At 41.1% G+C, this 27,204-nt stretch overlaps 2 protein-coding genes across 2 annotated transcripts; one reads left to right on the top strand and one right to left on the bottom strand.

Annotated features, from left to right (window-relative positions):
* Nucleotides 1-19,443: 19,443 nt before the first annotated feature.
* On the top strand, nucleotides 19,444-23,105 carry LOC143603918 (laccase-15-like). The gene is made up of 6 exons (XM_077080576.1): nucleotides 19,444-19,533; nucleotides 19,625-19,776; nucleotides 21,050-21,294; nucleotides 21,525-21,653; nucleotides 21,733-22,683; nucleotides 22,975-23,105. The coding sequence occupies exons 1-6, from the start codon at nucleotides 19,444-19,446 to the stop codon at nucleotides 23,103-23,105; spliced, it is 1,698 nt and encodes a 565-aa protein (XP_076936691.1).
* Nucleotides 23,106-24,572: 1,467 nt separating this feature from the next.
* LOC143603915 (laccase-15-like) lies at nucleotides 24,573-26,780 on the bottom strand. Its single transcript, XM_077080574.1, has 6 exons — nucleotides 26,688-26,780; nucleotides 26,467-26,618; nucleotides 26,118-26,362; nucleotides 25,915-26,043; nucleotides 24,879-25,823; nucleotides 24,573-24,700 (listed from the first exon to the last, which is right to left on the bottom strand). The coding sequence occupies exons 1-6, from the start codon at nucleotides 26,778-26,780 to the stop codon at nucleotides 24,573-24,575; spliced, it is 1,692 nt and encodes a 563-aa protein (XP_076936689.1).
* Nucleotides 26,781-27,204: the final 424 nt, after the last annotated feature.

Below are 27,204 nucleotides of genomic sequence, written 5' to 3' on the forward strand. Positions count from 1 at the left end.
GTCAAATAATAGGTTAATGTTCTGTTTCCTCTATCATGATTGTGCGGGTAGGACCGTCAGTTTCACTTAGTAGGATGACTAAACTTCATCTATATCTGACCTGCGTGAAGGTTTTCCTCATCTTCCCCTTAGAAATATTTACTGTTTTTGTGTTTATGCGGGTTGTGCCGCTTTCCACACACAACGACTTACTTCCTCCCTCACTTATTTATGCGGTGAATACCGGCATATCAGTGTGGTCAGTTCATAAGTATAAAGGTAAGGCTATCAACACAATGTGATAAGGAGAATCATTTCCATTAGAAGTGGCTCTAGGCCTTTTCTTTACAAGTTTGGAATTGATCTACATGTAACATCTGCGTAATTGAGCTCCATTCCATTTTCTTGGGATGGGGGTGCCATCGAGCCTTTCGAGCCGGTATGCGCCATTTCCCAAAATTTCTTTAATAATGTATGGCCCTTCCCAGACCGGGGCCAGCTTTCCTGGGCGCTCTTGGTTTGAAGCCTCGTTGTTACGCAGTATGTAGTCTCCGACATTGAAGTTGCAGAGTTTTACCCGCGTGTTGTAGTACTTTTGCATTTGTCGCTTGCAGTTCTCTTCACGCGTTGCGGCTAAGTCTCTGCGTTCTTCGGTTAGCATAAGGTCTAACCGTCTTTCCGCATCATTGTCTTCTGGTTGAGTTATGACTCTTGGTGAGAGGGTAAACCAATCTCGACTGGAACCATGGCTTCAGTGCCATAGGTGAGGCTGAACGGAGTTTCGCCCGTGCTTGCTTTTTTCAGCGTTCTGTTTGCCTAAAGGACATGTGGAACTTCGTCCACCCAGCCGGATCTATGCTCCAAGAGTCTTTTCTTAATGCCGTCGACGATGCTCTTGTTTGCTCTTTCCACCTCACCATTACCCTGCGGGTGCACCACCGAGGTAAAGGTGTGGGTGATTTGAAGCTCTTTCAGCCGCTTTTGTAGCTTCTGGTCAGCAAAGTTGGTGCCGTTATCGCTTACCAAATTATGTGGAAGTCCAAAACGACAAATAATAAATTCCCAAATAAATTTTTTGATATGTTTTGCGGTTGTTTGGGCTAAGGGTTTTACTTCTATCCACTTGGTGAAGTAGTCGATGGCTACCACTAGGAACTGAACGTTCCCTGCTGCTGTGGGAAATGGGCCTGTCACATCGATGGCCCACTTCTGGAATGGCCATGAAGAAGTGACAGAAACAAGTTCGTTCTTCTGGCGATGTGTGTTGGGTGCGTAAAGCTGACAGGACCTACATTTTCTGATGTAGGCCAGCGCATCCGTGTGCATTCCCGGCCAAAAGTATCCCGCGTTGTTTAGCTTAGCTACAACTGCGCGTGGACCTGCGTGTACTCCGCAGATGCCTTCGTGTACTTCCCTTAGGAGATAGTCGGCATCTTGGTCATCAACGCATCTGAGGAGTGGGCCAAGAAAGTTACGCCTGTAAAGTATGTCATCGACAAGTTGATAGTTCAGTGATTTACAGCGTATCTTTCTTGCCTGTGTCTTCGACTCTGGTAGTATACCCACTGCAAGGTAATTTATGATTGGTGTCATCCATGGTTCCGTGCCGGTTTGGATGACACAAATTTCCTTGTGCGGGACTGATGGTGCTCCAAGAAGTTCAACGCGGATGTCCTTTCCCAAGTGGGTGAAGGCTAACGATGCAAGCTTGTAGGTCCCCTGGACGGATCACACGAGATATCCCGGTCTACTCAGGTGCGGAATCCCTGCGTAGATCATTACGAGCGTAGAAAGCAAATCAAACAAACACACACGAACAAACCGAAACACGTTATATATTAATAACCGAACTCACGTGATATGAATCACTGATACAGACTCTCGATTAACTCAAACGACTAACTCCACGATTAACCTCTACAAAACAATCCGTAACCTATATATAAATACACGACAACTTCGCCTGATATGTTCAGGCGAAGTTGTCCATAACTTCGCTTGTTCAACAAGTTCGCCTAGGCGAACTTGTTAACAACTTCGCTTAAACAAAAACATAAATAACATTACAGACTCGATTACAGACACTAGACTATGAACTACTGACATTTATGCACCAACAGACTCCCCCTTGGCAGTAGCTTCATATCTTGATCTTTAAGCACTTGTCTTGTAATCTTCACGCATGAACTCCTTCTCTAACACATACCGTGACTACTCGCTGATACTTCCTCGCTTCGTCTTTCCAAGCAGGAATATAGAATATATTCTTTTCATTCAACACTTGCAGATCAGCTTTCGATAAGTTAACAAGATGCATCGGATCATACACCCTCAGCACTTCTTGTTCGTCTTCGTCTTCCATCACGGCTTCAGCAGTCTGGCAATCAACATACCACCATTTAAGATTCTTCAACACATCTTGAGGCATAATCTTCATTGGAACCTCCTTAATGCATCGAATCGGTTTATACTTCATTACCATCCATGGCTTGCCATCTGCTCTCATCCCCCTTTCTTTATCTTCCACTAGCTTTCCCTTCTGTGGCTTTAATAACTCAAACTTCTTCTCTTTTATGCTTTCTTTCCACACGATCTTCCCAATAACCCTTGCCATGTTATCGTCGCTTCTATTGATCAGCCCCAATCTAGCCAAATCCTTCACCTCACATTCCGGCAATGTATTGAGAGATCTCAACGTTCTTTTAAAATACTGAATCCCATCAAAACGTTTCACCACAAACAACTTTATCTGTTCATCATATAGCCAACAAATAATTCCTTTCTTCGACTCAGCATAGCCTTTGATATTATAACTCTTCTTGAACATGGTTGGAACAGCAGGCTTCTTAGTTTTAATAAACCAATGAGCACAACCTTCCTTCCACCTAGGCTGCTCCTCCCACTCAGTCTCATCATTTTCCATCTCAGTACCCATATCGGCTTTCTCAACATCTGGGATCTCATGTTCAACATTTTCTTCAATTATTTCACCTTCTTCAATCTCATCTTCAATCACAATCTGTGCTCCAATCTTCTCAATCTCCTCAATAGGCAGCACATCATCATCAAACATCACATCATCCTCTAGCATATCATCATCCAATTCTTTCAACGCATCGATCACATCATCATCATCATCAACCATCACCACCTCATCACCACCAACTGCACCCGCAGACTCCCCCTGAGCTGTGGAAGTCCCAAGAGCTTGAGTAGTTCTTGGCAACTCACCACCTGCACCTTTCGGTGCATTGGGATCATCGTCTCTATCAAAACGCTTCTTCGTCCTTAACTCGTCGCCTCTACAGCCTGTCTCCCCCTGAGATGCCAAGAACTCCTTCATAGCATCTATAATTCGCCCATGTTCAACCAGGAGGGACGACTGTAATTGATTCTCTGCCACAAGGCGCTGAATAGCCTGGGTCTGGATAAAGTTTATCCTTGATTGCTCTGCCACAACCCGTTCAAGTGCAGCTATTCTCTCCGAGTCTGAGAGGGTTGCATCGAAATCAAACCTCATGTTAGATGTATCTTGAGTATACTGAGGAGGGATCTCGAATGTAACCGGGACATCAGAAGCAGTTGTGGACGTAACCGCAGGTGGTATCGTGACCGACAACCCTGCAGTTGCAACAACGGTAGACTCTACAAATTGTGCCACCACCTCTGAAGGAGTAAGCGTTGGAGGTGGTTACGACACAATCTCCGGAGTCATCGTCTGTAGTGTGATGGATGGGATGCCGACAGCTGATGTAGCCACCACGGGAACATCCGCGGCGCTTGTAACCTGTACAGACGTAGGAATAATCGACATACCTGACAGTGCGGATGGAGCGAAACGTACAACCTTTGAAGTCTCTCCAGCTCCCATACCTGCACCTGTCCTCTCCCGTCTTGAACGTCTAATTAACTTGTGGATATCTTCTTCCTCTTCTTCTGATTCACTATCATCCACCGTTCTCTTTCCCTTCTCTAACGTCCTCTCTCTAGTCACCAACATCCTCCTCGCCTCATCCATAACGTCATCAAGATCTGAGTCAGCCACCGTCGTAGCTGCTCTAGTAACACGCACTTCCCGAACCTGTGCAGCAGAGACCTGCACCTCTTCTTGTGGATCAAAACGGTCCATGTCGAAGAATCCTTGGCCGCCAAATGCAGCATCAAGGTCTACATCCTCCTCAGCCGCCACCACAGGCACAGTAGGTACATCTCGAGTTGCTCCTGCCTGTTGTGGTTGAGGGTCTCTGAACTCATCCCCCCGAGCTGGCACATACCCCGGGTTTATTAAGAACCCAAAGAGTGGAGTATGCATTGGACGAAGTTCAGGCTTGCTCCTCGCACTCGAAGTACGGCATTGAGCAAAGATACGTTTGCTCACACTCTCCACGTATCTTATTGGGCGTCGTTGAGGCAAATTTGGAGCCACATGGTTCAAGATCATCTGGATGAATCTTGGATACATTATGAACCGCTCACGAGCTATCGCCCTCCTCTGTCTGTCGATCTCATAAAAGACCATCTGACTAAAGCTATAACGTTTGTTATAAGTCAGAGCAGTCATTGCTGACTGCATGGTCGCACCCATTCCGTCAGTACCCGCCTTCCTCCCAGACATACACACAATCATGACGTGCATGAGGAAGCGCCACTGATCTAGAAGGAAACCCTTCCTCCTCTGGGTATCACCTAATGGACCAGAGTAGCCCATTCGTAGGAATGCTCCATCACGAAACGGAGCCAAAAAGTCAGTTGGGTCGTCCCGAGTCTCCTCTCCAAAACGTAACGCCACCCGTATTTGTTCAGACGAGAACTGAACTTCGTGGTTGTTGACGGTTGCTCGCATAACCGGGGGCTCAACGCGGCAATCGTACTCCACAGTCTGCCAGAAGTCCTCGATATTGGGTAAGGATATCGGCAGAGTCGTCGTGATAGCGTGGAATATCCTCGAGCGAATGAGGAATGTGATGATCTCACGGTAGTCTTCAACTCCGCTCGCTTCCGGGTCTAAGGTAATGTACATATTGTGACCCGGAAAAAATTGCCTCTGGTTATCTCCGTCATCGCCTCCAGCACCTCCAGCACCGGCAACAGCAGCCATATCTGCAACAAACGAACCAAGTTAGATACACGTTAAGGTTTAACACAAGTTCGCTTATCACCATGAGCGAAGTTGTGATAACTTCTGTATAGGCGAAGTTAAAGTTGAGGCGAAGTTGAGAACAACTTCGCTTCATCTTTAAGTTCGTCTAATAATTTAAAATTTTAAAAGGTCCAGGCGAAGTTAATGACAACTTCGCCTTACCACAACATCGCCTCAGGCGAAGTTGAGCCTCAGGCGAAGTTACGGATAACTTCGCCTAAACCTTAAGTTCGCCTGAATCTGAATCGGCGACAGTGAGATCGATTCAAACATCGAAAATCTGGTGTTTCGGCCAATTTAGACGATTAAGGAGACTAAAACACATGATAGGAAAGTAATCCGGACGATCAGTTTGCTCATTAACACGTAAAACAAGTTTTGAAATCGGGTATAGGTTTCGAACGTCCGAGGTCGTTAACCGGGTGTCTAAACAACCTAGGATTAACAACATCGAACATCGAGTATAAGATATAGAACCCAAACACACCTTGAATACTGATTGAAATCGGAAAAAAGATAATCGGATGAAAATCGGATATAAGTTCGCTGTGAAGTTCGAGGATAAGTTCGCTGATATTTCAAATAATGAACTGATGACCTTTGATAATCCTTATATAGGGGCGAAGTTATACAGGCGAAGTTACGGTTAACTTCGCCTAGGCGAAGTTATTCACAAGTTCGCCTGTTTAACAACATCGCCTATATTTACAAAATCAACCCTTATAATTTGAACATTTTGCAATTAACTTTTAAAACTTCCCTTTAAGAATTAAATAACACGATCAAGTCCAAGTAACCAGTTATAAAATCATAAACTACCTAAGTACGAAAAAACTTTTTTAAAAATTAACGTACAAGGGATCAAATTTCAGTCTCGATAGGGACTACTACGTTTTAGAAAAGATCCGAACAGGAATCATACTAATTACGTGACTGTCACATAGATCCGTGTTTAGCTGTATTATGACATATAGAGACAGGTTGTAAACAGGTAAATAACTTAAGATGGTTTTCATCGTTTCTGTGATACGAGTTAAGTTCAATTAAGCTCAAAAATTAAGTGGGCAGCAACTCAGAGATTATGATGCCTCCTATCTATTCTCAAAGCGTATTTGGCTTTCCCCAAGTCACCCCGAATTGACTTCGACCCTTAGTGTCTGATTAAGTTTGTAATTACTCTTCATCTCCTTCCCGTTCTCTTTCTTATTCCATGATTAAGAAGTCTTGATATGTTGAACTCTAGAATGTTTCAATAACTCATAAGTTTTTTTTTTTTTTTTATGATAAACATTTACATAGACTTCAGAGTAGTAACCAACTGCAAGTCCCGAATCTGGATCACTGCAGTTTCTTGAAACGCTATCTTCACGGGAATCAGAACACTTACGAGCTCGTGTATGACTGGGTAATCGCTTTTCTGCCTATCATTCGGAAAGATATATATGAAGACATGCAAAACTCGTAAGGAGTTTCCACGTAAAATCAAGTAGTTTTAGTTTGTATCACATCTACTTTTACGCACCATAAAAAGTTACCATGACATACAATGACTGTCCTAAAGCCTTTTAAGCCTAATAACTTCACTAGTTAAGCACACAGAATCAGTATATCTATCATTTTCCAAGGTTGGATCAATTTTCTGTTAAACATAGCTAACGAACTTCTTACGAAGTAGTAGACTTGAAAAATAATTTCATTTCCCCTTTTAAAAAAATTTTTAACATTAATCGCCCCGACCAAAACAAAGTCTTCAGGTAAACGGCTATCCCGAAGATCCAATGGATCAGCTGGACCGACCACATACTAGTATGTGTCCTTCTAACTAATTAATATGATCGACTAATTTTAAGCGAAAGACTGAAAACTCATCATAAACCGCCCCGGTCACTTTCAGTCATCTGGTTAATGGCTATCCTCAAAATTTACAAGTAGAAAATGAGGACCAAAACATATCCGAAGACAAGTCCTTCAAACTGAGGTAACCGACATATTTTAAGCGATAGTGACGTTTTTTTTTTTTAAATATAACAAGAAAAGCATGGTTACTCGGGATTGATCATCCCATTCAGCTCGATAAGGTTTTGAAATCTTGTTTTGTCAAACGCTTTAGTATAAAGATCAGCGAAATTATCAAGCGTATCCACCTTTTCAAGCACAATCAGTTTCTTCTCAGCACAATCCCGTATAAAATGATGACGTATGTCAATATGTTTAGTTTTACTATGTTTCACGGGATTGTTAGTTACTGAGATAGCAGCTGTGTTATCAATGCAAATAGGTGTAAGTAAGAAATTCAGACCATAGTCGCGCAACTGTTGTTGAATCCAAAGAACCTGGGAGCAGCAGTTGGATGCTGCCATGTATTCTGCTTCACAGGTTGAAATTGCGACCGAAGTCTGTTTCTTGCATTGCCACGACACCAATCTGCCGCCAAGAAACTGACATCCTCCAGTTGTTGACTTCCGACCCTGATTGCACCCTCCATAATCAGAATCTGTGTAAGCGACTAGTTCCAAGTCTCCTCCTCTCGGGTACCACAACCCTAGCTTCGGTTTGCCCTTGAGATACCTCAGTATCCTCTTCACACCCTTCAGATGAGATTCTTTTGGGTTTGCCTGAAAACGAGCACAAAGACAAACAGCAAACATTATATCAGGCCTAGAAGCAGTTAAGTACATTAAAGAACCTATAATAGCCCGATACTGAGTTGGGTCCACATCTGCATCACCGTCTGACTCAGCACCCAATTTGTGATTGACGCAGATTGGAGTGTCGAATGGAGTGCTGTCCTCCATCTTGAAGCGTTTGAGCACATCATGGACATACTTGGTCTGATGAATGAACATCCCATCCTTCTTCTGATCAACCTGCAATCCTAAAAAGAAAGTTAGTTCACCCATAGCACTCATTTCAAACCTTTTCTTCATGACGTCCTCAAACTCCTGACACATGGAGACTTTAGATGCAGCAAAGATAATGTCATCCACGTAGACTTGCACCAGCAGGAAGTCGCTTCCTTCTCTCTTAACGAACAACGTGCTATCAATCTTCCCTCTTTCAAAACCATTTTCAAGCAAGTAATCTGATAAAGTTGAATACCAGGCACGAGGTGCCTGATGTAGTCCATACAATGCCTTGCTCAACTTGTACACGTGATCAGGAAAGTCTGGGTCAGGAAAACCCGGAGGTTGCTCAACATACACTACCTCATCAACTTTCCCATTCAGAAACGCACTCTTCACATCCAACTGAAATACCTTCATCTTCTTATAAGCAGCGAACGCCAAAAACAATCTAATGGCTTCCAACCTTGCGACAGGAGCGAACACTTCATTATAATCAATCCCCTCTTGTTGATTAAATCCTTTCACGACTAGCCTCGCCTTGTTTCTTATGATAATCCCTTTCTCATCTCTCTTGCACTTAAACACCCATTTTGTGCCTATCGCATGCACATGCTTCGGTTTTTCAACCAAAGTCCATACTTCCATTTTCTTGAACTGAGCCAACTCTTCTTGCATGGCTTCGACCCACGAGCTGTCCTTTAAAGCCATTTGATAATTCTTCGGCTCAATCTGGCTGATAAAGCAGGTGTACAAGCATTCGTTGATTATCCCTGTCTCCTTGATGCTTGTGTAAACACAGGTGTGCTCATTCAAGCTACGTCTTGTTTGTACACCGGAGGACACATCACCAATCACATTCTCCAAAGGGTGATCTTTATGAATTCTCGTGGTCGGAACAGAACCAACATGCAAATTGTCTTCCAAGTTAGAAGAGAGCTCGTCAATGGTTGTTTCATGCTGAGAGTGAAATGGATTGAAAAATTCTTCTTCAGTCGAGGCAGTAGGGGTATCGACAGCATTTGATGAGGAAGGTTGACATTTATCGATCAGCTGTCTTTGCAATAGATTTTCTTCCTCATCAAGGATCATCTTCGTAGCAACTCTCTCTTCTTCTTCAGCAATATCCAAATATGGTATGTTAAAAGACTTAAAAAGTTTAACATAGTCGAAAAACTCAGCAGGTCCGTTGCTTGGTTTTGGCGGTTGGTGACTTGTGATATCGGTGTTACACACCACCTCAACCTTGCTGGTCGATGTATTGAAGACACGTCTGTTGGGAGTCCCAACAACATAACCGACTAAGATTCCTTCATCGGCTACTTCACCAAATTTAGAATTTGCCTTCAAAATCGAACAAGGGGACCCGAATGGTTCAAGACCACTCAAGTTGGGCTTTCTCCCATGCATAAGCTCATAACACGTTTTACCAAGTCTTTTAACAGTTAAGACTCTATTCAGAACATAACAGGCTGTAGCAACAGCTTCAGCCCAAAACACCACAGGAAGCTTCGAATCAGCCAGCATGGTTCTGGCTCCTTCAATTAATGTTCTATTCTTCCTTTCAGCCACTCCATTCTGTTGCGGTGTATACGGAGCGCTGTATTGGTGTTCAATCCCTCTCTGAAGGCAGAAGATCTCCATCTCAAAATTCTTGAACTCCGTTCCATTGTCACTCCTGATGAACTTAACCCTTTTATCCATAACGTTCTCAACTTTGGTAATCAAATTCTTCACCATCTGAGCCGTTTCGTCTTTTGATTTCAGGAAATACACCCACGAATATCGTGAGTAGTCATCAGTGATCACCAAGCAATAAGAAGTTCCTCCTAGACTTTTTGCATTCACGGGACCGAAGAGATCCATGTGAAGCAACTCCAGAGTACTGGCAATTGAATTGACTTTCTTGGTGAGATGGGATTTCTTGTGCTGCTTTCCCTTCTTGCACGCTATACATTTATCTTCAAAATTGAAATTCTTCAAGGGAACGCCCAGCACAAGTCCATTCCTGACAATGTGGTTCATCTTCCGAAGATGAATGTGCCCCATTCTCCTATGCCACAATTCGGACTCTGATTCACTTGCTTTTGTCATAAGGCATGATTCTGCCGTGGCCATTTCAGTTGATCTCATATCCATAATATATGTATTTCTTTCACGTGGAGCCTTCATCACAATCCACTCCTCTGGTATCTGAAAACCAGGTTTCAACACAATCGCTTCATTCTTTGTAAAATGAACGGTGTACTCCTTATCACAGATCTGCGACACACTCAGCAGATTGTGCTTCAATTCTTCTACAAAGTTAACCTTCTCCAAAGTCATCTTTCCGTTTGACACCATTCCCATTCCAGTAATCTTGCCACCACTTTCACCGGCAAAGCTCACTCTCCCTCCTTGAACAGGTTTCAAATCGTGTAACAAGTATTTGTTACCCGTCATGTGCCGGGAACAGCCGCTATCTACAACCCAAAGATTGTTGGCAGCCCTGTTCAACTGTTCCTGCACAATAAAGCAAAAGATTAGAATTTAGGGACCCAAGACCAATTGGTCTTGGATCTATACATCCCAAACTTTGGCTTTCCAAAGTTAGTATCTCGGTAATTCCTGTAAGTCCCATTAGGATATCTCATTGAAGGTTGATAGTGAGGCCTACCAAACCTTTGTGAATTGAAAGAATTATAACTTGTGGATTGGTTATGAGCAGTGTAAAACTGAGATTTGTTTCTATGAAAACCTGAATTATTCACATTTTTGAATTTTAAGTGGTTTTCATTTTTAGCAGCGTGATAATAACTCTTAGTATTATTCTCAGTTTTAGTAGGCCTTACACCTCTGAATCGCTGCTTCAGAGGGCAATTTGCAACAAGATGTCCTAATTGATTACATCTAAAACAACACATATGTTCAACCTTTTTATCAACAGGTGTTTTAGATGTCGAGGCTATATTACCGCCCATTCGTCTCACATATGGTGGGACGTACGGGTTTAGTGGAGTACTCCTTTTATTTGTTTTATCTTTTTCTTCACTCTTGGGTAACACAACCTCCTCTTTTGCCTTACCAGACTCGGATGACTTATCCGAAACTGACGAGACTGGACTTTGATCAGAAATTTCAACACTAGAAACAGGCGAACTTGTTTCGCCTCTACTAACATTTGGTTCTTTAACAGTTACTTTAATTGGCACTGTCTGAGCAACCTCAAAGTCAACATATTTCTGAACACTAGGGTTAAAAGTGTAATTGTGATTGTACGGTGGTGGAACCTCATGATAACCGATTCCTCCTCTCTTAGCAGAGGAACCTTGATCACTAACAAGGTGATCAAGAATAGCAGAAGAATTTCTGAACTGCTCCAGTTTTCGATTCAGTTCCACCACTTTCACCTGGTGGTCAGCAATCTGTTTTTCTCTCTCAGCAATTAGTTTGGTCTTTTCTTCCAAAACTTCATAGCTTAAATCAATCACTTCAATTTTTTCAGCAAGTTTTGTTTTTAAACTTTTAACATCTTTTTCACAAGCTTTTATTTTAATTTTATAATTATTTTCTCTTGATTTAATAAAGTGATGATCTTCTTTTAAGGTTTTAAATTCAGCATCCAAACTAACATACTGATCAGTTATGGTTGCTAGTTGCTCAGACAAGTTCTCACATTTTGAACAAGTTGGTTTAGAACATACCTCGGAGAGCTGGTCATTAACGTCTGCCATAAGAGCTTTTTCCTCTCCGGTAACCTTCTCACTTTCTTCAGTTTCAACCTTCGCCAAATTTGCCTGCTCAAAAGTTTCTTTAGACAGCAGGTTCCAGTTGTATTCACCATCTTCTCTGGACATCATGGCACTATAATCTTTTCTACCCTCACTTTGCTGTGGAGACCTACCCTGACTTCGTTCCACACGCTCATTCCTGCATTCTTTTGCAAAGTGACCGTTTTGTTGACAATTGTAGCATCTCACCTTTGCCTTGTCAAACCCCGGCTTTCCACCGATAAACTTCCTTCCCGTCTTTCTCATAAACCTTTTTACTCTTCTCACGATCATGGCCATTTGCCATTGTAAATCCATTTCTTCCATATCATCAGCATCAATCTGGTCATAATCTTCATCCAACATAGCTGGATCAACAACCTTCCCTTGAATGTAGTTCTCATAGGAAGCAATGAAAGAAGCATAGAGACCAAACTGCTCTTCAGCAGACTTGACACTCATAGGCATCTTGGAGTAGTTGTTGCTGGGAGAACTTGGAGAGCAACTACTCTTGCTTACCTGGGGTTGAGAACCACTCGATCCACCTGCTACATAGCAAACATCACCATTTGTGTTGACTGACACATGACCCTCATGTGATGAGTTTGCGCTCGACTCTCCCTTCGTGTAGTAGGCAGCAGATTCAGTCTTTGATCCTGAGCTAGTGTTGACTTTAGCTCCATACATACCTGGATCTTGAACCTGATCCATAGGTATCTCTTTTCTGACCATGTTAAGCTCAAAGGTTCTGAGCTTGTTGACTACCGTTTCAAGATCATATGTGGGAAAGTCCTTGTCTTCCCTCATCAGCACAGTGTACATCTCCCATTTTGGTGGGAGAGCATCTAGAAGCTTCTCAACTATTTCTTCTTCTCGGTAGGAAATTGAATAGTTGCTCAATTCAGTCATCAGATGGTAATATCGAGTGATAATATCATCTAAGGATTCATTCTTCAAATACTTGAAGACTGAGAACTGGGTTTTGAGCAATTTTATCTTTGAAGCACGGATTCCTACATTCCCTTCAAATCTGTTCTCAAGAGCTTCCCAAAGCTCTCTTGCTGACGTATACTTTCTGAACGTATGAAGGATCTCTTGAGGAAGAGCCATAGTAATAGCAGCATGAGCCTTGCTCTCGGCCTCATACATCTTTTTCTCTTCTTCTTCTTCCATTTTACTATACTTTTTAATTTGATCACGACCTTCATACTCCATAACTGGTGGAATATAACCATCCTGGATGCATACCCACATCTTTGCATCCTGGTATTTGACGTATTGTATGAACCGATCCTTCCATGCAACGAAATCGGTTCCCTTCAGCAATCTTGGGGCCTTGGTAGCTGACCCTGCTTCAACTTCCATCTTCACTAACTCAGAGATGTTGATTGACGACATCTTTCCCGAAAAGTAAGAAACCTGAAAAATTAAAAAATTTTTTTTTTTAAAGTACTGTTGGCGAAGTTACGGATAACTTCGCTTGAAGTAGGCGAAGTTGTAGAGAACTTCGCTGAAGAACTTCGCTGATAACACTGCTGATTAACTTCGCTGATCGTTAACTTCGCTTGAGGTAAGCGAACTTAAGAGGTAGGCGAAGTTGTAGAGAACTTCGCTTGAGTTAAGCGAACTTGAGAAGGTAGGCGAAGTTGTGGATAACTTCGCTTAACCTTATATCTTCGCCGAAACCCTACAAACAGTGACGGCAACTTCGCCTGATGAACACGAAGTTTCTGCAGATCTGTAAATCGGATTTTAATGAGGTTTTTGACGGTGTAAAGGCTTGAACACGATGGTAAGAGGTAAGAATGATCAAAAACACAGAAAACACGTCCCGCGAATAGTTGAAACGGGACGATTTCTACACCCGCGTGAATATCCCGAACCACACAATCGAGCAAATGCTCTGATACCAATTGTAGGTTCCCTGGACGGATCACACGAGATATCCCGGTCTACTCAGGTGCGGAATCCCTGCGTAGATCGTTACGAGCGTAGAAAGCAAATCAAACAAACACACACGAACAAACCGAAACACGTTATATATTAATAACCGAACTCACGTGATATGAATCACTGATACAGACTCTCGATTAACTCAAACGACTAACTCCACGATTAACCTCTACAAAACAATCCGTAACCTATATATAAATACACGACAACTTCGCTTGTTCAACAAGTTCGCCTAGGCGAACTTGTTAACAACTTCGCTTAAACAAAAACATAAATAACATTACAGACTCGATTACAGACACTAGACTATGAACTACTGACATTTATGCACCAACAAAGCTTGCTTAACGCATCCGCAGATTTGTTTTCGCTTCTCTTGATGTGCACAACTTTGCAATCGTTAAAATCGCGCATAAGGGTTTTGGCTTGCGCAAGGTACTGGGCCATTATGTCATTCACGGCCGTGTACGTCCCGTTTATCTGGTTGGCTACTAGCATGGAGTCCACGTGGGCTTCCAAGTTTTTCACTCCCATCTTACGCGCAATTCTTAATCCGGCCAAGAATGCTTCGTACTCCGCTTCATTGTTCGTACTTGGGAAATCAAGCCGAATAGCGTAAGTGTATTCTTGGCCTGCCGGGTTAATTAATTTCAACCCTGCGCCTGAACCTTCGTTGTTGGCTGCTCCATCAGTATAGAGTCACCAGACATCGTTAATGTCTTGTGCTGGAGAGGGTTGAGCCTCTTCCTGGCACTCTTTTTCCCGCGATGCGGGGACTTCCGCAATAAAGTCGGCCAAGACCTGGCCTTTAATGGCCGGTCTTGGCTTGTACTTTATCGCGTATTCCCTCAACTCAATTGCCCATTTGGCTAGGCGTCCCGACAACTCGGGTTTGCCTAGAACGTTTGCAAGTTTGAAGTTGGTGAGAATGGTGATTGGGTGACCTTGGAAATATCGTCTTAGCCTGCGTGAAGCCTGTACAAGTGCTAAGACTAATTTTTCCAGGGTAGAGTACCGGGTTTCCACGTCCGTTAAGACGCGGCTTACATAGTAGATGGGCATCTGGATGCCTTTTCGTTCTACTAGTAAGACTGCCCCGGTTGCTCTGTCTGTGGCGGAGAGGTAGAGAATTAATTCCTCCCCCACTTCTGGTGCTGTGAGCGTTGAGAGTTCGATCAAGCGTGACCGAATCTCTTGAAAAGCTGCTTCCGCTTCTGGTGTCCAGCGGAAGTGCGTTTTCTTCAAGCAATTTCTCAATGTTGACACGAATGGGAACAACCTATCCGCATGGTTTGCCAAAAAGCGGTTAAGTGCGACTAGTCGTCCATTCAGTGTCTGAGCCTGTTTGATGGTAGTAGGTGATTCCATTTTCATAATGGCTTCGACCTTTTCAGGGTTCGCTCTGAAGCCATCTTTGGTAACGATGACTCCTAAGAACTTCCCTTCTTCCATCCCAAAGGAACACTTGCTCGGGTTGAGCTTCATGTTTATTTTTCTGAGCGTGCTGAAAGTTTCTTCGATGTCTGTCAACATCGCCTCTGGCTCAAGGCTTTTGATGACCAAGTCATCCATGTAAACTTCTAAGTTCCTCCCGATTTGGGCATGGAACTCTTTGTCCATCAGGCGTTGGTACGTGGACCCAGCATTCTTAAGTCCGAATGGCATCATTTGGTAACAAAATGTGCCATCGGGCGTCCGAAATGCGGTTTTGTCCTGATCGTCAACGGCCATGTGGATTTGATGGTATCCCTTATACGCATCAAGGAAGCATTTAAGGCGAAACGGTGCTAACGAATCTACCTTAAGGTCAATTTCGGGTAACGGGTAACAATCCTTGGGGCATGCTTTGTTTAGGTCTTTAAAATCTATGCACATGCGCCATTGTTTGTTGGATTTCGGTACCATGACGGGATTTGCAATCCATGTTTGATATTTACTAACGCGTACGATGCTTGCGTCAAGGAGTTCCTTGACTTGGGTTCTACACGCGTTAGCCTGTTCCGCACCTATTACGCGACGCTTTTGTATGACCGGCGTAAAAGCCGGGTCACACTTGAGCTTATGCTCCGCCTTACTTCGGGGTACACCAGTCATGTCAGCTGGTGTCCACGCGAAGATGTCAGCATTTTTTTGCAATAAGCGTTTGAGTAAGGTGCGCGTGGGATTAGTGATCGTTGGGCCAATGGTGACGGCCTGGTCAGGGTACTTGCCATTGAAGGCCCATTCTTCCGGCTCGGTAATGGTTGGTTTAGCCATCTTTGGTTTGGGTTTAGATGAGACAGATGCGATGCATACCTGGGGAATACCCGTGATCATCGCGACACCCTCAGCTGTTGGCCATCCCATCATCCCATGGACCGAAGACACCACTGCATTAAATCTTGCCATCCCATCTCTCCCGAAGAGAATGTCGTATGTGTGGTGTGGCTTCCTCATTACAACGAAGTCCACGTCTTCTGTGCGGGAGTACTTCCCGTCTGTGAGAGTGACGGGGAAGGATAGGATACCCAAGGGGGTGTTTGTGCTGCCATCGAACCCTTCCATCGAGGCGTAAACTGTTTCTAGGCGTTCTTTGTCTTCGTCGTCTAGCTTGTCGAAGAACTGCCTGTACATGACCGTTGAAGAAGCGCCGTTATCCGCAAGAGTGCGGGATGTGATGTAGGGCCCCAGCTGGCTTTTGATGATTATGGGGCCTTCTTTGTTGGGCCCTCCTGGCACACGTGGGAAGCGCACTTCAGCTTCCTTCCACGCACTTGGCTCTGTTGTTCGTCGTTTTCTTCCTCTGACGTTGCCATGAACCATGTGAATGCTGATGTCGACGGGCTTTCGTCCATTGCCCTTGTACCGATTGTCGTTCCTCCCTCCGTTCTTGATTGACGCCACGAGGTGCGTGAGTTTTCCATCTTTGACGAATGTTTCGACGATATCCTTCAAAGATGTGCATTCTTCCGTGGTGTGGCCTTTGGTCCCGTGGAAGTCATAGGATTTGCTCTGATCAGCGTTATGACGCTGTCGGATTATTGGAGCCTTTGGCCATGGGAGTTTCTCGGTGGCAAATATCTCGGTGACGATTTTGGTGAGTGGCGTCCACCTGGGATTCCAGTTCGACGAGTGTGTGTTGTCCCTTCCGCCTAAGAGAGGGCGAGAGCTGGATGAGGTGTCAAAGTTTATCCTTGACTGCCAAATACCAAGCTTCCTCTTCTTATTTTGTCGGGCGGTACGGACGTTATTTTCTCTTGTTCTCTGCGTGTAGAGGTTTGTGCTCTGGGGAAGATTTCTACCCAGTTGCTTCTCCATCTCGGCAAAGCGTTTAGCTGCCGTCATGATGGCATCCCACGTGGATGGCATGCCATCTTTACCCGTCAACGTGCGGATGAGCTCTGGGTACTCAGCGCCCTGGATGAAAGCGGCTGCGAACAAGATCTTCGCTAATGGTGCCTAGACTTAGCTTCTTTGAGTTGAAGCGAGTGATGAAGTCTAGCAAAGATTCGTCTTCCTCTCGGACACAGTTGAGGATCGTCCACTGCTCTTCAGTATATTTTCTTTGTTGACTGAAGTGCTGGCTGAACTTGTGCTGGAAGTCTGCCCAATCATAGATGTGGTGGACCGGTAGACGATCAAACCACGCTCTGGCTGCCCCGACGAGCGTCATTTGGAACATGTAACACCACGTGGGTTCCGTCAAATTACTGACGGTTTCCCCCGCTATAAATCTATTCAGGTGATCGTCCGGGTCAGATATGCCATCGTAAGTGCCTATGTTGGACATCTGTTTGGCACTCTTTGGAGCGATTGCTTCCGCAATGTCCCTTGCGAATTTGGAAGTTCCCGCATTCGCAACAGTTGGTCTAAAAGTTTTGGAGAAGTCACGTGGGTTTCCCCCTGTGTTCTTTGGTTTGAAGGTTTCCTCGAAATTTCTCTTCGAGTGGAAGTTTTCTTTACGCTTCCCTTTCGCCTTATGACGAGGGTTTGCGTCACTGTCAAATTCTTCCCAATCTTCATCATCCACATACTCGCAATCATTGCTCATGTTGAGCTGTTGTCGAATGCTTCCGAATTCGTCATTGGCCTGTTGGAGTGAACGTAAACGTTCATCCAACTCGGCTTGGAATTCTTTCTGACGTGCTTCCGCCCAAGCTTTAACTTGTTCTAGTGTTTAGCGGGGAAGCCTCGTCTGTTGTTTCTCCAACTGGGTATCAATGAATCCCAGGGGAGGATTGTTTACTGCACTTGCCCCGGCTTGGGTAACCGGGGTAGTGTTCGTAAAAATCGTGTATTCACCGGTGTTTCCCCCAGTAGCTGGGGTTGTGGTTACCGGAGTTTCTTGGTCACTCGGTGGCCTTGGCGTCGGAGTAACCTTAACCATCTTTCCAGAAGTTTGAAAAAACTGAGAAAAGGAATTAGTTCTAGCTTAATGCACGGATGGCGCCAATGAAGAAACACTAAATGACCCCGACAGATTAAGGATAATCTGGGGGTTAAGTAGATGTTTCCCACGAGGGTTAGGTCCAGCAAAGACGGTTATTCTTCTCGACCTGCAAAACAGACACCGTGAGCTCGTCACTGAGAAGGGGGGGTTCCTCCTTGTGACCACCCTCCGGCGTGAGAATCAGACTAGATTGCTCTGAATATAAGTGTATATAGAGAGAAATAGCTAGAGAAGATAAGATCCTGATACCGTTCCAAGGTGTTGGAGTATTTATAACCGAAGGTAGGTTTCCAAGCAGGTACGGCCAGCTGTATATAATATTCCTTTTCCACCAACCACGGGCTACGTTCGTGCCACAATGGGAGTTGATGGGTAGGTAGCGGCTGATAGTGACATTTTGTACTGGAGCGTGCTCCTCCTCGTACTATTGTCGGTGAGCTGTCACCCTGTGATTGGTTCATGGGCTGCTTTTGTCAGATCTTGTCTATTTGTCCATACCTTGGTAGGTATAGTACAAAAGATCTTCTAGAAGCGTACGGAATGGCTCTTTTGGGCGGGAATATTCCCGCACTGCTCATTCCTTCAGGTGACATTGCTGAAGTATAAGAGTTAGTGCCTTATGCGTGTAGCCTTACTGTTAGTGCGGGTAGCCTTCCTTCTTGGCTTGTACCCACAGCTGCGGGAACAGGCAGGGTACTGTACCAAGGGAGGCTTTCCTGCGGGAACAGCTGGCTTACTGCGTGTAAGGTCTTCATCTCTGAGCATGGTGGGTCCTGCGGATCAAGTTGGTCTTTGCGCAGACGTACCTCTTCAAGGTGTGTCTTGCGGGTCCAACTGGTCTTTGCGGGGACCTACCTCTTCAACACCTTAATCATTTTCTTTTATTCTTATTTATGTTGTCTTTGGGCAATAGATTACTAATAGATCACCGACTTTTTTTTATTTTTTTATACTTCTAAGTTCTAACTATTGTATAAAAACTAATAGTAAAAAATGTACATGGAATTTGAAGTGTAACTTTTAATAAACCAACAAACATGCCTTATATCCATCAATTATGCATTAAATATGAGATACGACTTTACAATCTGACATAAAACCGTGTTTTCTGCCATTCTTCGTATTGTTATCATATTCTTCACATTGTTATCATATTATCCGAATGAATATTAGTTTCAACGCTACATTAATTGGTTTTTTCAACCATAATAAGTCAAATACAAAAGAGTAAGAATATATTATCATATAGACATTACTTTTTAGAATTTATATCACACCTCAAACAGTTGTGTATAAATTCATGTGATATCGACTACAGAAACCGTGTGAGGCATCACCTTGTATTACAACATGTCGTGTAGCAAGATTGTGTCGTTAATCTTTATCGCGTTAGTGAAATTCGTATTTTGCGAAGCATTGCTTCGACACTATGAGTTTTTTGTAAGTAATTTTTTTTTGAAATGGAACATAAGTTTTCATTCTTTTGCATGTTTATGTAAATGTGTGACATCCGGTTTTTTTTATCCTTTAGGTGAAGGAAGCATCATACACTCGTCTTTGTGAAACCAAAAACATTTTAACTGTAAACGGGCAATTTCCTGGACCACCTTTGTATGTTAATAAAGGAGATACTATTTACGTCAAGGTGCATAACAATGGAAGATATAATATCACCATTCACTGGTATGAGAACTCTTTGCTTCAGAATATTTTAAACACCAATTTTGGTTTATTATTATTCTGTTTTGTGTTTATTTTTAGTGAAATTTAATTTGGTTTATTAACTAAAAATGAAACATTATCACGAGATTACATGACCGTGTCTAACATTGTCATAAACATATTTTATTAGTTTTTGTTCAAGTAATATAAGAGCATTCATAGTCTATTTTTCATCTTATATATGTAATTATACAAAAAATCACTTGTTTTTCCTCTCATATTCAATTAAATAATATTTTTTATATAATTATGTATGACCTATTATATATTCTTCAATCACAGTCACTTTCAAAAAATATTAACAAATTAAAAAGGCTGAACATACTAAATTTACTGATGAACAACAAAATTTTATTTCTTCTCCACTCAAAACCACTCCATACAATATAGATAACTCACTTATATAAATATGAAGGATCGACTGTGAATTCTCTTAACATTTTAAAAAAAATGATATTTAAAGGTAAATTGAACATATGGTCCAACTTCTGCTTGTTTCATTTGAACCTATATTAAACTAAAAGAAGTAAGTGGTCAAGATCTTTATAAGACAATAACAAATCGAAAGATTTGAATAGAAGGATTTAAACTTTTTTTTTTCAAAGTGATTGAAAACTAATTAACAATTTCATTGCTATTCAAAATTTTGATAAAAATAAATAATGCATAGTTAATAATATTACATGAAATATTGTATCATATTATATCATAATATATTATATTACACTACATCATATTATATTACACTTTATTATATGAATATTATGCACATTTTATTATTATTTTATTATAATAAAGTTATGTTTATTTATTGAGTAATTTATTATTATTATACTAACTCAAATTTACATATCAATATTTTCTTAGTGTTTTTTTAATGACAGAGATTATATTAAAAACGTAGAATTCGGCAAGAAATAAAAAACAAAACAAAGTTTTTTAACCACTCATCTCAAGAAAAGAAAACTTTACAGTTTCTATAAGCATACCAAAAATACGAACAATATAAAATAGAGTTAAAAATCTCTCCGTTTCCAAGAAAATAATATTTTTTTTAGTGTTAATGATAATGTTAATGGGAATTTCATTAAACATTCCAATTGTATCTTTTTTTTATTTAGTTTAATTTTAATGAATTATAATTCGCGTACATTGAATCATACTTCTTCTTAACCTCTATAAATATTGATTCTATGTATATCAACATATTTTAAATGATAAGTTTAAATCACAGGCATGGAGTAAAGCAACCTAGAAATCCATGGTCAGATGGTCCTGAATATGTCACACAATGCCCAATTCAACCGGGTGACACATTTAACTATAAGATCATATTTTCTATGGAGGTTGGAACACTTTGGTGGCACGCTCATAGCGACTGGTCTCGAGCCACGGTCCATGGTGCGATTGTGGTGCACCCCCAGCCTGGCACACCCTCCCCTTTCCCCAAGCCCGATCAAGAAGTACCCATAATATTCGGTACATTTACATGTTTTACACACAAACAAGATACATTATTAGTGTTTATTTCTAAATGGTTATGTTTTATTAGAAGTAGCAAACTTTACACATTTTATTATTAATTAGCCAATTATTTTGTGTGTCACATTTTATTATTAATAATGATTATGCCGACCCGTTTTGATCCAATAATCAACCTGTCCAGTCTATTGACGTTTATAATTTTAGTCGTGTCAAATTATTTTTAGGCGAATGGTGGAAAATGGATGTGATGGAAGTGCTAGAGGAATTTGTCGCATCCGGTGGTGCTCCTAGAGATTCGGATGCTTACACCATCAATGGTCAACCCGGTGATCTATATCCATGCTCAAGCCAAGGTTAGTTTAGTAATTTCACATACGTAAAAGTCGAAACTTTTGAGTATATTTATCTATAGTGTTGATCACATTTCTATAGGTGCCTTCAAGTTAAATGTGGAATATGGAAAAAGGTACATGTTGCGTATGGTAAATGCAGCAATGAACGAAATACTCTTTTTCGCCGTTGCAAATCATTCACTAACCGTTGTGGGGGCCGATGGTATGTACACCAAGCAATTGACCAAAGAATATGTAGTAATTGCCCCTGGTCAAACACTTGATTGCATATTTGAAGCAAACCAAGTTCGACCAGGAGGCCGTTACTACATGGCAGCTAGAGCATACGCTTCCGCCAGTCAGCTTAGTTTTGACAACACCACCACCACCGGAATCCTTCAATACAGCAGTAATGGTAGTCTTATTATAACCACCACACCTCCTATACTGCCTAACCTACCATATTATAACGACACCACCGCCGCTTTTAACTTCCTTGGTAGCCTTAGAAGCCTAGACTCACTCTTATTCCCATTAAACGCGTATGACTTAAAAATATACTCAACCGTTTCGATAAACACATTTCCATGTAGAAACGACTCATGTGCCGGTCCAAATGGTACACGACTTGCGGCTAGTATGAACAACATTAGCTTCGATTCTCCTTCGGTTGATATACTTAGGGCATACTATTATCACATCAACGGCGTGTTTAGCCCACATTTTCCTGATGTTCCACCATTATATTACAACTTTACTGGTGATAACTTACCATTGTATCTACTCACACCTAAGAAGGCAACAAAAGTTAAGGTGTTAGAATATTTGACAAAAGTGGAAATGGTTTTTCAAGGGACTAGTTTGGTTGCAGGGCTTGATCATCCTATGCATTTACATGGGTTTAATTTTTATATTGTCGGATGGGGGTTCGGTAACTATGATGAAAAGAAAGATCCCTTGAACTATAACCTAGTTGACCCGCCATTTAGAAACACTGTTATCGTCCCGATAAATGGATGGGTTGCGATTCGATTTAGGGCTTCAAACCCAGGTAAGATAATAAAATTTATATTAACTAGGAGGTGTTTGAGTGAGGTTCTTAAAACTGCTTATTTGTTTATTTGATTTTTGAAAAGTAAAAGTTTTTTGGTAAGCTTTAGTTTAAAGCTTGAAAAGCTTCAAATTGGAGCTTTTCACAATTGCCGTTGATTTTCAAAAATCAAATAAGCAGATAAGCAGTTTTAAGAAGCTCAGCTAAACACCCCTAAATTACCAATCACGTTTTATTTATTTTTGTTATCTATATATAATGCCTTGTCTTTTTTCTATTGATGTTAAATAGGTGTATGGTTTATGCATTGTCATCTAGAACGTCATCTTACATGGGGGATGAATACGGTCTTCATCATTAAGAATGGCAAACAACCTCAAGAAAGCATGCTGCCACCGCCAGTTCACATGCCGAGATGCTAATTTCGTTTCAAATTGCTGGAGGATTTTATAGATTTAAAGCAAGAACTTTTTATATATGAATTATTATGTATCCGTATTATGTTTGTTTGGTGAGACTACACATATCACTCTTTTAATTTTTAAATTATAACGTTGTTTTCAGTATGATCGGTTTTGTCATTTAAAAGGAGGTGGCGACGTAGCTTGTTGTCCGCTTACCTGACTCTCTGTTATAATTACATTTTGAAACAACATCCACATCTATGGTGCACATTTACTATTATTATTATATATGTAGGACGGATCCATAGGTAAGTTTCGAAAACTACTTATTTTAAGAACTTACGCGTTACAAATAAACTTCTTTCGAACAACTAATTAAAACATATTATAGTTTTCATATCTCGTGGGTTCAAAATGTATTAATCAATACACATTTACTTTAACCATATATATTATCTATGAATGTTGAGCTAATCGATGTAAACAATGTTTTCGGAAGTATTTGCATCAGAATCATCGACGAAGATGGATTTAACCGCGAGGGTACAACATCTCCATTGGAATCTCAAATTTAGGGGTGTTAAAAAGTGTGTAGTTAATTCACAACGCAGTGTAAACCCAAAAATCATGTCAGAAACGTGAACCCAAACGCGACACGAACACGACCGTTGACCGGAAAGTTTTATTTTATTTTATTTTATTGTTTTCACATGTTATTTCTTTAAATTTACCATTTTACATCTAAAAGCAAGAACTTTTTTATTTTTTACCAGCCAAAACAATAGAGTATGAAATTATACGCGCTAATTTGGAAAATAACATAGTGTTTAAGATCATTGGCATCGTTGCATTTTCTACCCTTGTAGTCGTCGGCAAGTAATGAGGGATGTCTTTTACACCATTTTGAAATTTATTGGTAGCTTCTCGGCATTTATTGTTCCTTTCTCGCTTGGATGGTGCTAGTTCTTCCCCCAGAGTTCAACTTCAACTGGATCAGGTATTTGGTTGTGCGTGTAATGTTTGGGCTCTTAGTTACATGTTTTTATTTGGATGATCACCAACAAGACAAGAGAGGGTCTACTTTCGCTTTCTTGGTTAAATTTACTTCGCTTGATTCAACACCAGAAACCTCCTATGTACCGAATAAATAATCATGCACAACACGTGCCGCGACTCTCTCTATTTTCAAAAAAAAAAAGATCGAGTTTTACTTAGTCTTGTTCTCAAAAAAGATTGTTTAATTAAAATCAAATACTTAACAAACTTAAACTATTTTACATCACTTTGTATATCTATATGTGTATATCTACAAGACTACAACTAAGTATTCTCATTATAACTTTGTTTTGTAGCAAAGTTAGTTTTCTATTTGAGGAATATAGATTAAACACAAATATTATGTTATTTCAATTCAACAATGCATTATAGTTATTATTGAAACAATTTAAGAAATTTATAACTAGTATAAGATATGCATACTCATGATCAGCACATAGGCATCTTACGAGGCGGTGGTAGCATGCGTTCTTCTGTCCTGTTTCCATCTTTAACAATGAACACTGTATTCATCCCCCATGTAAGATGTCGTTCGAGATGACAATGCATAAACCACACTCATATATCATATTAGTAACAAAAAAAAAATCAAATCCATGTAAAACCCAATGGGCCTGACTGGTCCGATAGAAGCCCATGGGCCGGGCCCAATACCGTATAATAAAAAAGCAAGCATTAGTATAATGAAGAAGGTAATTCATAATTGAAGATATGTCTTTAACATAAGTGTCTTACCCGAGTTAATAGCCTTGAATCTAATTGTAGCCCAACCATTTATGGGAACAAGAACAGTGTTCCGAAATGGCAGGTCTACCCGGTTATAGCTCAGTGGGTTCTTACACGGGTCGAAGTTACCAAATCCCCAACCGAGGATATAAAAACTAAATCCATGTAAATGCATTGGATGATCAAGTCCCACGACCAATGTGGTACCTTGAAAAACCACTTCAACGATCGAGTTATACTCTATCACCCTGACTTCTGTGGCTCGCTCGGGCGTTTGTAGAAACAACGGTAGATTACTACCCATAAAGTTGTAATACAAAGGCGGGTTGCTAGGAAAGTTAGTGCCAAAGATACCAGTAATGTGATTATAGTAAGCTTTAAGTATGCTAATGGATGGAGATACAAAGCTAATATTATTCATACTAGCCGCTAGCCGCGTGCCATTTGGACCATCACATGTATTGTTTCGACATGGGAATGTGTTTATTGAAATGGTGGAATAAATTTGTGTGTCATGTGTATCTAAAGGGAATAAAAGGGGGTCTAAAGTTCTAAGACTATTAATAAATTCGAAAGCCGTGGTGGTGTCGTTGTAATAAGGTAACGAAGGGAGGATAGGAGAGGTGGTGGATATATAGTCGTCACCATTGTATTGGATTATTGCGGTGGTGGTGGTGTTATTGAAAGGGGTATTGGTAGCAGTAGTATATGCTCTGGTTGCCATGTAGTAACGACCGTGTGGTGGCACTTGGTTGGCTTCTAGCAAGCAGTCGAGTGTCTGGCCGGGTGAGATTAACACATATTCTTTTGTTAGTGGCTTGGTGTAGCTACCGTCGGCTCCCACAACTATTAGTGAATGATTTGCAATGCTGAAAAAGAGGATTTCGTTCATGGCTGCATTTACCATATGTAAAAGATATATTTTGCCATATGTCACATTTAACTTGAATGTCTCTGAAAGTTAACAAATTTAAACAAAAGAATGTCAAAATAATATATTCATATTTTTTTTTTGTGTATGTGTATGTGAAATTACTAAGCTAACCTTCACTTGAACACGGATAAAGATCACCGGGTTGGCCGTTGATGGTATAAGCATCGGAGTCTCTAGGGGTACCACCGGATTCTACAAATTCTTGTAGCACTGTCATTATATCTTCTTTCCACCACTCGCCTACCATAAATTCGCCAAAAATAAATTTATGTTTAATTATGTTTAATAAAGGTAATAAACCATGTATGTGTTACCTAAAATTATGGGCACTTCTTCATGGGGCATGGAGAACGGGTAGTTTGTGCGCGACTTGGGGTGCACTATGATTGCACCATGGACCGTGGCTCTAGACCAGTCGCTATGAGCATGCCACCAAATCGTCCCAATCTCCAAAGAAAATATGATCTTATAGTTAAATGAGTGTCCGGGTTGAATCGGACATTGTGTGATATATTCAGGACCATCTGACCATGGATTCCTAGGTTGTTTTACTCCGTGCCTACAATGTTTTTTGAACGGCAGAGGTTATATTAAAAAAACGTTCACTTGAATATGTTCATGTGTTATAAAGTAATAATTTATAATGGATAAAAGATGAAATACCAATGAATGGTGATGTTGTATCTTCCATTGTTATGGACCTTAACATAAATGGTGTCTTCTTTACGAACGTGCAACGTTGGTCCTGGAAATTGCCCGTTTACAGTTAAAATGTCTTTCGTTTCACAAAGGCGTGTGTATGATGCCTCCTTCACCTACACGATAAGATATGTACACGCAAAATCAAAGAACCGGACGAGGAACTTCAAAAGACAACCACTTACAAAAAACTTATGGTGTCGACGTAACGCTTCGCAATGTATAAATATTGCTAACGACAACAACAAGAAGACGGAGATTTTGTTTCTCAAAAGCATTTTGAATGTTAAGAACTTAAGATGGCATCATATGAATTTGTACACAAGTTGCATTAATTAATTTTTAATGGAAATGGCTATCCATAGTTCCATACATTGAATTTACTATGATTTCTGTTTTTGTTACATAAGTAATTAAATGTCATATTTAATAAGAAGTTACATGTAGGTTTGAAACACTACATACTTATAGGATAATCAAAATGTGTTAACGAAAAACTAGAGTTACGTTTGTTTTCGTCCGTGTGGTTTAGTGTTTTAACCAGTACAGCAAAAAACGAGACTTTTTGTCATATTCGCCACTATGGTATCCTTTTTAACCTTTTTCGTTCCCAAAACCAACTCCGTCAGAATTTTTTCAGTGAAATGACCAAAATACCCATATTATTCAAATCGTTCCAAACAAATCCAATCGTGATTCATA

The sequence above is a fragment of the Bidens hawaiensis genome, unplaced genomic scaffold (genome assembly GCF_021521415.1).
Source record: "Bidens hawaiensis isolate Kalapana, Puna unplaced genomic scaffold, B.hawaiensis_p1.1 tig00063334_1, whole genome shotgun sequence".
NCBI classification, from domain to species: Eukaryota; Viridiplantae; Streptophyta; class Magnoliopsida; order Asterales; family Asteraceae; genus Bidens; species Bidens hawaiensis.

What these genes read in the sequence shown, in the direction of transcription:
- LOC143603918 (XM_077080576.1), top strand. Translation starts at nt 19,444, where the DNA reads ATGTCGTGTAGCAAGATTGTGTCGTTAATCTTTATCGCGTTAGTGAAA. An exon ending in TTCGACACTATGAGTTTTTT is followed by an intron (nt 19,534 to 19,624) that starts GTAAGTAATTTT and finishes TTTATCCTTTAG; the next exon opens with GTGAAGGAAGCATCATACAC. An exon ending in ATTTAGGGCTTCAAACCCAG is followed by an intron (nt 22,684 to 22,974) that starts GTAAGATAATAA and finishes GATGTTAAATAG; the next exon opens with GTGTATGGTTTATGCATTGT.
- LOC143603915 (XM_077080574.1), bottom strand. Translation starts at nt 26,780, where the DNA reads ATGCTTTTGAGAAACAAAATCTCCGTCTTCTTGTTGTTGTCGTTAGCA. An exon ending in TTATCCGTGTTCAAGTGAAG is followed by an intron (nt 25,824 to 25,914) that starts GTTAGCTTAGTA and finishes GTTAACTTTCAG; the next exon opens with AGACATTCAAGTTAAATGTG. An exon ending in ATTCAAGGCTATTAACTCGG is followed by an intron (nt 24,701 to 24,878) that starts GTAAGACACTTA and finishes ATGATATATGAG; the next exon opens with TGTGGTTTATGCATTGTCAT.